We start from the raw sequence: 12,351 nt of genomic DNA, 5'->3' as shown, positions 1-12,351 counted from the left end.
ATCAAGAGGGCAATGAGTTGGAGCACCGTTATACTGTAACCACGTCACCCTTCCTGCCTGCAAAGCAGTGGAATCAGGGCCAGCCCCAGCAAGTGCTAATGTGCTTCGCTTTTGAGACGTTGTGGAAAGGTGACTGGTGCCGCGATGTGGTTGCCGGTATTCCCATCCCACGCACAGAGGATGAACCGGTGGTGATGCATAGCTGCCATACCCTGGGGGTTCTCCGTAGGCCACAGGTAGGTGTTGTGAAGGTTGACGATACCGACCCTCATAAAGGCAGCCTCATCTGCGATTAGGACGGATGAACGAAATCCCACCAAAGTGATGGCCTGTCCAACGAACCAGCGACAAAACCGCCGCAGTGGCGGTGAGTAATAAGGCCAGTACGCTTTCTAAAGTAATACGCGCACTGGCATTGTCGTGGAGAATATTCGACACGGTAGCCTGGCTTACAGCACGCAGGCTGTTCAAATGGCTCCAAACACTATGGGACTTAACATCTGAGGTCATCAGTCACCTAGGAACTACTATAAACCTAACGACATCACATACATCCATGCCCGAGGCAGGATTCGAACCTGCGACCGTAGCAGCAGCGCGGTTCCAGGCTGAAGCGCCTAGAACCGCTCGGCCACAGCGGCCGGCCATGCAGGCGGGCCATCTGGTAGTCCTGACGTTTGGGTCACTTTGGAAGATCTTTATATCCACCTCCCCTGGGCCACATTTCCGGTCGTATGATCACATGACCGTTTCCTCTCCTTGTTCTCGCAGGGACCGTTTACTGCACTTTGACCCCATTTACCAAAATCACGCTGTGTGCAGAATCTTTAGGAAAAATAGTAACTTTAGGGGAATTTCCGATGTAGGACATAATTGCATTAAAAATGATGCTGTATATGGAATGTAGATCAGGAAACGTTAAGAGTTGGAGACATGCAGTTTGAAAAAGTGAACACATTTAAGTATCTAGACGTAGACATCACTTCGAGAAATGAGATTGAATCCGAACTGAAGAAGAGATTACGGGCCGGAAATACGTGCTACTTCTCACTGAATAGATTACTTTCATCACGGATATTGTCTAGGAATTTAAAGATTAGGATATACAAAACTATTATTCTACCAGTTATGCTGTATGGGTGAGAGACGGTCTCTCCCTGTGCAAAATGAAAATCCGTTTCGAGTATTTGAAAACAAAATTTTGAGGAAAATTTTCGGAGCAAAAAGGGATGACATTGGCGGAGAGTGGCGAAAACTGCATAACGAAGAGGTTCACGAACTCTGTTCAAGCCCTGACAAAATCAGTCTTATTAAATCACGTAGGCTGCGATGGGCGGGTCACGTAGCTCGAATGGATGAGGGCAGGGCAGCGCGCAAAGTACTGGTAGGGCACTTAGAGGGAAAACGTCCTGTGGGGAGACCGAGGCTTAGATGGGAGGACAATGTGAAGGCTGATTTGAGGAGCCTAGGTATTGAAGGTGAATGGAAGGAAATAGCCCAAGACAGGGACAGATGGCGAAAATACGTTGCTGTGATAATGGACTCTCGAATCCGGTATGACCAGTGTGCGTGTGTGTGTGTGTGTGTGTGTGTGTGTGTGTGTGTATGGAATCTTCAGATAAAATAGTGACTTTAGGTCGATTTCCCATACAGGGCCTGAGTGCTTTACTTGTATTCTCAGTTGAATGTAATTCACATGTAAATCCGGAAATACATGGGAAGAATCGAAAATGTGACATTTAATCACTGAATTGAACGTTATTCACTATATGAAACCAGAGTAGGATGTGTAGTATGTCGCTGAGAAACGGCTGCTCAAATGTGAAAATGCCACACGTAATAATTGAAAACCATTAAAAGTTATTTGCTTGAAATAATTTTTCCACAGAGCCTCTGCTTTCCATAAAACGGCCAATTTTTTTTTTCACAACAACACGCAGATTCGCTCTACTTAAAGCTGTGTTGGAGAATTCAACGATATGAAGAGTGCGTTGATAAAGGCGTGGGTTCAAATAAGAGGGAAGCCACAGTGAGCCTTACCTGCTCACGTTACGCAGGGTGTGCCGTGGAAGTTATTCTAGGCTTCAGAGAGCGAATATAAATTCAATTAACTGGTGCGATATGACTTTGCGAGAAGTTCGGCTGGTGCAGGGGTTTGCGTGGGATGCATGACGTACAAGAACTTCCAGGGAGCCACCTAGCTTATACTGTTAGCGCGATTGGTGAAGGCCAGTGGCACCGCTGCGACTCAAAAACCAATGACAGTGCAGGGCAGTGGCAGAAAACTCCACTACATGCAGTAGCGCTGGAGTCATCGCGGAGATAACCGTTTCCCTATGCACGCAGGCTACTGCTCCGAGATTCGCAACACGTCGCAGCAGCGCCGCACCACCGCGCGGGCCAGCTCGCAATGTTTACAGATGAGCAAAGAAGTCGACGCCCAGCGACACGAAACCCAAGTTTCTAATTACGTTCCGCTTCTCCCGATGAAATTTCAAAGTACGTACAAACATGTCCACAGCGCTGGCTGGTACCCCCCGCCAAGCACTCGATAGTGGATTGGGTATTACTGTATATACTCTTGTGTACGTGTAGTCGTGTATGTGGCTCCCTGGTCAATCTCAGGAGACTTCACAGTTCTGATATCCGCCTATGTCTCTGTTTAAGTTTCCACGAACCATTTCAGTTGGATGACGTATGGTATAGTATCGCAAAACGTCCGTAGTATGCAGCTCGCCGACCTCATAGGTGACGATCGATCTGGCTTTAGGAAGGATAAAGATAACAGACAAGCAATCCTGAAGTTGCTCTTGATAACGGAAGCAGAAATTAAATAAAGACACCGTCATCGGATCTCTCGACCTAGAAAAAGCGTTCGACAGTGTAAAATGAAGCAAGATGATCGAAATCCCCGGGAAAATAGATGTAACCTATGGCGAAAGACGGATAATTTCAGTATGGACGAGAACCAAAAGGGAACTACGCAACTGAAAGACAAGAACGACGTGCTTGGAGTAAAAGAGGGCGTAACACAGAGATGCAGTTTTTGGGCCGGCCGATGTGGCCGAGCGGTTCTAGGCGCTTCAGTCTGGAACCGCATCACCGCTACGGTCGCAGGTTCGAATCCTGCCTCGGGCATGGATGTGTGTGATGTCCTTAGGTTTAAGTAGTTCTAAGTTCTAGGGGACTGATGACCTCAGATGTTAAGTCCCATAGTGCTCAGAGCCATTTTAACCATTTTTGAACCTAAGGACAAACACACACACACATGCCCGCGGGAGGACTCGAACCTCCGCTGGGACCAGCCGCACAGTCCATGGCAGAATGTGGAAAACACTGATAAGAAGGAGGGATAGGACGTGTGTTAAGACATCAAAGAGTGACTTCCATGACACTTGAGATGGCTGTAGGGAGGAAAAACTGCAAGGGAACATAGAGATTGGAAAACATCCAACAAGTAATCGAGGACGCAGGATGTAAGCACTACTCTTAGACGAAGAGGCTGGCACAGAAGAGAAAGTCGTGGTGAAGCGCATGAAAACAGGCAGACGAACGATGAACTCCCAGCCGGCCGGAGTGGCCGAGCGGTTCTAGGCGCTACAGTCGCAGGTTCGAATCCTGCCTCGGACATGGATGTGTGTGATGTCCTTAGCTTGGTTAGGTTTAAGTAGTTCTAAGTTCTAGGGGACTGATGACCTTCGAAGTGAAGTCCCATAGTGCTCAGAGCCATTTTAACGTTTGATGAACTCCAAATCCCCTTGCCCTCTCTCCCTCTACGATCAAAGGAAAGGTGCGCACTGTCAGAGGGGAAGTACCCTAGCTCGAACGACTGAAACCGAATCGAAATGATCATAGAAGTTTTCACGGGCGGAATTCGCTTAATTTTTGTTATTTTGGACTAGGCTGCAATCCAAGACATGTTCCTGTGTTTAAAGTTTCGCGTCCTTATTCTGGGGATACCATCAGAGGTTGCAACGATTCACACGACAATTTAAGACGTAAACAAGGCGAATTGTTTAGACGTATCCACACATCAGATTGTGACGTTATGAGACCATTCCTGCGGGACTCACACATGAGTGAAGCGCCACAGCTGTCCTTCACCAGGTTATGCGGTCTGTCCACTTACTTCACGTGTTCGGGGAAACCGCAAACTGCGATGGTCGATCGCTGATCACTCGTAATTTCCAGGCCACCTGATGAATCGCGTACCACGTGTCGCAATGCGACTGCTTGCCTGCGACTCTCTTCTCTGTTTAATAACGCTGTTCGTGTACTTTTGTTTCCTTACTCTATGTCCGTGTGAAGTGAACGTTATAATTTATAGCTATTCAGGGAGCAAAAATCTCTCAATAAAGTAAACTTGAAGTCGAAGTTCTTGTTACGGCGTGAAGTCAAGCGCCGCCACACCAGTCGGAAACGATAGCGCATAGAGGTCTGTGAAGAAGACGTCAGTCAATTGCACGCTGACCGAACCCTCTCCAGGAAGACAACGCGACGACAGAGACCTCTATACGCAGAGGACATACACGCCGCGCCGACTCGTCGCGGCCCACTTCTGTAGCAGTATCAAGATTAGGCACTTCAAGACCAAAGACTTAGGAATTGTACACTACTGGCCATTAAAATTGCTACACCAAGAGGAAATGCAGATGATAAACAGGGATTCCTTGGGAAAATATATTATACTAGAACTCGCATGTGATTACATTTTCAGGCAATTTGGATGCGTCGATCCTGCGAAATCAGTACCCAAAACAACCACTTTTGGCTGTAATAACGACCTTGATACGCCTGGGCATTGAGTCAAACAGACCTTGGATGGCGTGTACAGGTACAGTTGCCCGTGCAGCTTCAACACGATACCACAGTTCATCAACAGTAGTGACTGGCGTATTGTGACGAGCCAGTTGCTCGGCCACCATTGTACAGACGTTTTCAATTGGTGAGAGATCTGGAGAATGTGCTGGCCAGGGCAGCAGTCAAACATTTTCTGTATCCAGAAAGGCCCGTACAGGACCTGCAACAAGCGGTCGTGCATTATGTAGGGTTTCGCAGGGATCGAATGAAGGGTAGAGCCACGACTGAAATGTAACGTCCACTGTTCAAAGTGAAGTCAACGCGAACAAGAGGTGACCGCGACGTGTAACCAATGGCACACCATACCATCACGCCGGGTGATACGCCAGTATGGCGATGATGAATACACGCTTCCAATGTGCGTTCACCGCAGCATCATGATGCTGTAAACAGAACCTGGATTCATCCGAAAAAATTACGGTTTGCCATAGTATTACGTCTTGACATAGTAACGATTAGACTTCGATAAAACTACAGTATCAAAGACATGTATTTGGTAGCTTCATTTTCCCAATACATGATGTGTACACTTGACCACATGTGCAACATATTTTGAATATTCCTGCTCTGGCAAGAGACATGCGGAGGTCCGTTGAAGTGTTTAGATATTCATACTAATATCTTGTTAGGTTTAAACACTGTGTCAACGACTTGTCTTCCAAGCACCCTGCCGATGCGGTCTGTAACTGTTTTCACTAATATGAGGATAACTTTACCTTCAGATGCTTCTTTTTCACTAGATTATACTGCCCTATTTCGCTCTGTGTCAGAGTAGGGATTCCTCCTGAAAGTAATAGTTAAATGATAGTGCTCTTCCTCCTAGTTCTGCAGCTCACAGATTCTTTCAGCCATGTCCACCAGTATGTCAATCACCTCTTTTTTCCTGCTTGGAATGCTATTTGGAATTTTTGTGAAGGTCAGTGTGAGTGGGGTTTCTGCCAACTTTGTCCACTTAACTTTTGCCATGTTTTCTAAATAACTGTGCATCCAAAAATGAAATTTGACCTCCTTTCCCTTCTCCCATAGTGAACTTTATACTGGCGTAAATATGATTCAGAATTTCTAAATTTTATGTACAATAGATGTATGAAGGCCATCAAGAGAAGTACGAGTTGTTGCAGAAACAGTTCAGTCCAACACAGAATTATGACCACTAGACTGACAGAAGTGTTAATTAAGTAAGGTATTATTTCTCAAAAAATTTAACTTTGCATGAAACAAATACTGAAGCATACAACACTTACAGAGTTGAGATGTTGTTGCACGTTCTTCCCTTGTTTGTCATCGAATTGTAGATGCGGAGATTCAAAGAAGTGATCAAAACGCAGCAGATTGGAAGATTATGTACAATTCACCGTGTATTCGCACAGCCACTGTATGCATGTTATCTAGATCTCTGGCACACGCTGTTCTAAAACTATTTTTATTCGGTTTTATCTGTTAGCACTGGGGTACTCACTTTGTTAGTTGTTTCTCCAAATATACGTCAAATTGTTTGTGTACAACATCACATTCAGACTACATTAACTGACCGATAAAGTCAGATTATGAAGAGACACTTCAGAATGGAGTGCAAACCCAAATAACATACAAAGATATCACCGAACCTTGAATTTCCTTTCGCACGTTGGAAGATTTGAAGTTCTGTATAAAGGAAATAAACTTGAAGATATTATTATGAAATTGAAGAGGAGGTAGACGAAGATAAGATGAGAGGTGTGATACTACAAAAAGAATTGTTCAGGATGTTGGCAGACGTAAGTAAAAATAAGCCACACAGAAAGGAATTCCCCAGAATTATTAACCTCTTTTGGGAAGATACTATTACAAAATTGCACAGCTCGATGTATTAGGGCAGGCGAAATAAGCTCCGAATTCATGAAGAATGTAATCATCTCTATTCAAAAGAACACAGGGACGGCGTATGCGAATATTATCGAACCAACAGATTACTAAGTCGACGTTGCAAAGTACTAACACGAATTACGCAGAGAAGTTTGGGAGTGTACCAGTAATATCCCATAATCAGAAGTTAATAACACTGTTGAATGTATTGGTGGTGGTGGTTAGTGTTTAACGTCCCGTCGACAACGAGGTCATTAGATACGGAGCGCAAGCTCGGGATGGGGAAGGATTGGAAAGGAAAGCGGCCGTGCCCTTTCAAAGGAACCATCCCGGCATTTGCTTGAAACGATTTAGGGAAATCACGGAAAACCTAAATCAGGATGGCCGGAGACGGGATTGAACAGTCGTCCTCCCGAATGCGAGTCCAGTGTGCTAACCACTGCGCCACCTCGCTCGGTGAATGTACTGCAACGCATACTTATCAGAAAATAGAAAGATGAACAGGTGAAATCGGACGCTGCTTCAAGAAATGAAAGTTACTGATTAGTGCGATCTGATTTAGTGAGGTATACTCATTCAAAGTGAAAAGGCAAATACTTATGTTTCAGTTGCTTTTTATTTTAGACGGTTTTAAGAATTCTGCTTTCAATAGAATTCTGCACACTTTAATAGCTTTAGTTGTTGTATTAACTTCTGATGACATACTACTCGAACCCTCCTAAATTTGTAGCCACTGGATAGCATGAGTCTATCACTTATGGCAAGAGCTTAATTGTTCATTTTTGTTTTGTTCTTTACAGGTCCCTTTAAGCTACTAGCTTTTTATTTGCTGGTTTTTATCACCTATTCGTTTTGGTTCCTCGTTTTAATGTGTTATTAATCTTTTAAAATCTGCCTTATTTTACGCCTTTCGCGTTGTTTACGTTACTTTACTGAAAGTATTTGTATGGAGTGTAGCCATGTATGGAAGTGAGACGTGGACGATAACTAGTTTTGACAAGAAGAGAATAGAAGCTTTCGAAATGTGGTGCTACAAAAGAATGCTTACGATTAGATGGGTAGATCACATAACTAATTAGGAGGTATTGAACAGAATTGGACAGAAGAGGAATTTGTGGCACAACTTGACTAGAAGAAGTGATCAGTTGGTAGGGCATATTCTGAGGCATCAAGGGATCACCAGTTTAGTATTGGATAGCAGCGTGGAGGGTAAAAATCGTATAGGGAGACGAAGAGCTGAATACACTAAGCAGATTCAGAAGGATGTAGGTTGCAGTAGGTACTGGGAGATAGCCATAACTGGAGCGATGGAAAAAACTGTTTATACGCTTCTGTACGAGCTCTGATTTCTTTTATCTTCGCAGTCCTTAAGTGAGATGCACGTTAGTGGCAGTAGGATCGTTCTGCAGTCTGTCGCAAATGCAAGTTCTCTAAATTTTCTCACCAGTATTTTGCGAAAGAACATCGTCTTCCCTCCGGTAATTCCCATTTTAGTTCACGAAGCATTTCCTCAATACTCGAGTGTAAATCGACCTCATCATTAACAAATCTTGCACCTATCCTCTGAATTGCTTCGATGTCTTCTTTAACGCGACCTGGTGCGGATCCGAAACGTTAAAGCAGTGCTCAAGAATAGTTCGCAAGAGCGTCCTATATGCGGTCTTCTTCACAGATGAACCACACTTTCTTAAAATTCTCGCAATGAACCGAATTCGACAATTTGCCGTTCCTACCACAATCCTCACATGCTGATTCCATTTCATATCTCTTTGCAACGTTACGCCCAGGTATTTAAGCGACCTGAGTGTCTCAAACCGGACACTTATAATGCTTTGTCCGAATATTACGCGTTTCTTTTCCCCACTCATCTACATTTTTCTGCATTCTGAGTAATCTGCCATTCACTACACCAGATACCAGTTCTGTGCAGTTCATCCTGCGTCCTCCTACAGTCACTCAACTATGACACTTTCCGGCGCACTACAGCGTCTTCAGCGAAGTGTCACAGATTGCTGTTCACCTTGTACGACAGATCTCTTCTATATGTAGTAAACAAGAGCAGCTCTACCACAATTCCCTGGAATAGCGCTCAATCCTTTTGCAAAAATTGGTTCAAATGGCCCTGAGCACTATGGGACTTAACTTCTGAGGTCATCAGTCCCGTAGAACTTAGAACTACTTAAACCTAACTAACCTAAGAACATTACACACATCCATGCCCGCGGCAGGATTCGAACTTGGGACCGTAGCGGTCGCGCGGTTCCAGACTGTAGCGCCTAGAAACGTTCGGCCACTCAAACCGGCTCCTTTTGCATGCGCTGCTATTTACTATTATCGGTCTCTATGGAAGTTACACATGTAGGCGGTTAAGAACATCTGTAGATTCTGCAGTGCCGTCGAGTATCGTGAGCGGCGCAAGACGTGTCGACCATCGCAAAGCAGTATGACGAGGCGCCAATGAGATGGTGGGAAGACACCGGGCGTCCCGTATTTCCGAGGCGCCTCCCCCCTGAAATGGCGTCGCCAGAGGCCAGGAGGGCAGTTGTGATGGAGGTCGGATCTTCTCCACTTCCGGGAAGTTCCTGCAGGAATAATGTCGTTGTGCTGCCTACTCACCGTGGCACAGCCCGTGTCAGCCACGGGAGAGTGAACAGATCTCCTGTGAACTATGCCTACGCGCCAACACTACCAGATCTGTCAAACTTGTTTTTTCTAGTGACTGTAATGAAGCCACATTTCGGCTATTCTGAACTTGTATCTGTTCGCCACTCAGTGTTCGTGGCTCATATAGTGTGTTCTAGAGCGCAAGTTCACGACTGCGGTTTCATAGCTGCAGCCGAGGTTGGCGAGCAAAGATGAGTTTATTGTGATTAATAAAGTATTACTTATTCAGAGTGTTTTAATTAACTGTATGATTACTACACTACTGGCCATTAAAATTGCTACACCAAGAAGCAATGCAGATGATAAACGGGTATTCGTTGGACAAATATATTATACTAAAACTGACATGTGATTACATTTTCACGCAATTTGGTTGCATAGATCCTCAGAAATCCGTACCCAGAACAACCACCTCTGGCCGTAATAACGGCCTTGATACGCCTAGATATTGACTCAAACAGAGCTTGCATGGCGTGTACAGGTACAGCTGCCCATGCAGCTTCAACACGATACCACAGTTCATCAAGAGTGGAGACTGGCGTATTGTGACGAGCCAGTTGCTCGGCCACCATTTCCAGACGTTTTCAAGTGGTGAGATATCTGGGGAATGTGCTGGCCAGGGCAGCAGTCGATCATTTTCTGTATCCAAAAAGGCCCGTACAGGACCTGAAACATGCGGTCGTGCATTATCCTACTGAAATGTAGGGTTTCACAGGGATCGAATGAAGGGTTGAGTCACGGGTCGTAACACAACTGAAATGTAACGTCCAGTGTTCAAAGTGCCGTCAATAAGAACAAAAGGTGACCGAGACCTGTAACCAATGGCACCCCATACCATCACGCCGGGTGATACGCCAGTATGGCGTTGACGAATACACGCTTCCGCCGGCCGTTGTGGCCGTACGGTTCTAGGCACTTCAGTCCGGAACCGCACTGCTGCGACGGTCGCAGTTTCGAATCCTACCTCGGGCGTGGATGTGTGTGATGTCCTTAGGTTAGTTAGGTTTAAGTAGTTGTAAGTCTAGGGGACTGATGACCTTAGATGTTAACTCCCATAGTGCTTAGAGCCATTTGAACCAATACACGCTTCCAACGTGCTTTCACCGCGATGTTGTCAAACACGTATGTGACCATCGTGATGCTGTAAACAGAACCTGGATTCATCCGAAAAAATGACGTTTTGCCATTCGTGCACCAAGGTTCGTCGTTGAGTACACCATCGCAGGCGCTCCTGCCTGTGATGCAGCGTCAAGGGTAACAGCAGTCATGGTCTCCGAGCTGATAGTCCATGCTGCTGCAAACGTCGTCGAATTGTTCGTGCAGATGGTTGTTGCCTTGCACACGTCCCCATCTGTTGACTCAGGGATCGAGACGTGGCTGCACGATCCGTTACAGCCGTGCGGATAAGATGCCTGTCATCTCGACTGCTAGTGATACGAGGCCGTTGGGATCCAGCACGGCGTTCCGTATTACCCTCCTGAACCCACCGATTCCATATTCTGCTAACAGTCATTGGATCTCGACCGACGCGAGCAGCAACGTCGCGATACGATAAACCGCAATCGCGATAGGCTACAATCCGACCTTTATCAAAGTCGGAAACGTGATGGTACGCATTCCTCCTCCTTACACGAGGCATCACAACAACGTTTCACCAGGCAACGCCGGTCAACTGCTGTTTGTGTATGAGAAATCGGTTGGAAACTTTCCTCACGTCAGCACGTTGTAGGTGTCACCACGGGCGCCAACCTTGTGTGAATGCTCTGAAAAGCTAGTCATTTGCATAGCACAGCATCTTCTTGCCGTCGGATAAATTTCGCGTCTGTAGCACGTCGTCTTCGTGGTGTAGCAATTTTAATGGCCAGTAGTGTAGCTTCCTCAATGTCCGAGAAGTCGGACACAACAGAGTCTACCACGGAAACTACTCCTTGGAATTTTCCAATCAGGTTCTCGGATACTTGCGGCCTCTGTTCGAGCGTTTGCCGTGCGAGATTTCTCAGAACTGGTGCTGCGGCTACCTGTTGAGGCGGTCCACCAGGCTGGCGGAGTAGTAGTCGAAGCCGACGCTGGTGGCGACCGTGGCGATTGTGTTGACGAGCCGCTCGGTGAAGCTCATTCGCGGGCCGTACGGCAGGTAGTAGTTGGGGATGTAGGCCGGGTGGTCCGGGTTGGCCATGCGAGTGTTGCTCCAGGGCAGCATCACGCTCGTTGTCAGGCTCACCACGGGCGTGCCCCGGAAGCGGTGCAGGAAGCCGGCGAAGCAGTCCGCCCCGAACACCTGCCGACAGTCAGCTAGCTCGTCACGTAATTCACAGCTGCGCGAGTATGCGGGGTTTAAAGATAGCTTTCGATATGGCTACCAGAGCGCACTCTTCGTAGGACGTCAAACGGGCCGACTTCGAGAAAGAGAGGCACCACAGGACATTTTAATTTGCACTGTCTATACTTTTGCAAATAAATTCATAAAACTTTGTCAGCATGACCAGGGAGGATTCAGGATTCACACTCATGGCAGTGGAAGTTCAAAAACACGAAAAAATAATATTTTTTAAATGTGAAATTTCATGATTTTCTTCACTTACTGTTTGCTGCATTTGTTGCTATAGGTACACTTTTCCTCATAAGTAAGAGAGATTCTTCTATGAATTTTGCACAGCTTACAAACCATACGTACAGGTGTATGAAACACTAGAACTTATTTAATCTACGGAAAAACGCATGGGGTGTTACGTTTTAAACTTCGTGTTCAGAGAAAACTCGAATTTTATAGTTAATTACCTCAATTTTTACCACAGTTATTAACAGATTTGGGAAATTCTAGAGTTTCATACACCTGTAAGTATGGTTATTATGCTGTGCAAGATTCATCGAAGAAAAGTGTACCTACAGCAACAAATCCAGCCAATACCAAGTGAAAAGATTATGAAATTTCACATGTAAAAAAAATTGTTTTGTTATGTTTTTGAACTTCATCTGCCATGA

The 12,351-nt window shown here is 45.7% G+C and overlaps 1 protein-coding gene across 1 annotated transcript in view; it reads right to left on the bottom strand.

Moving 5' to 3' along the window:
- The window catches only part of LOC124799316 (UDP-glucosyltransferase 2-like), a 54,653-nt gene that overhangs the window by 27,289 nt on the left and 15,013 nt on the right, over window positions 1-12,351 (bottom strand). Inside the window, exon 3 of the mRNA XM_047262904.1 lies at window positions 11,388-11,647. Within this exon, the coding sequence (XP_047118860.1) occupies window positions 11,388-11,647 (260 nt within the window). The remainder of the gene's footprint in view (window positions 1-11,387; window positions 11,648-12,351) is intronic.

The sequence above is a fragment of the Schistocerca piceifrons genome, chromosome 5 (assembly GCF_021461385.2).
Source record: "Schistocerca piceifrons isolate TAMUIC-IGC-003096 chromosome 5, iqSchPice1.1, whole genome shotgun sequence".
Taxonomy (NCBI): Eukaryota; Metazoa; Arthropoda; class Insecta; order Orthoptera; family Acrididae; genus Schistocerca; species Schistocerca piceifrons.
Note: the sequence above shows the minus strand (reverse complement) of the source record. Positions and strands in the feature narration are given on the sequence as shown.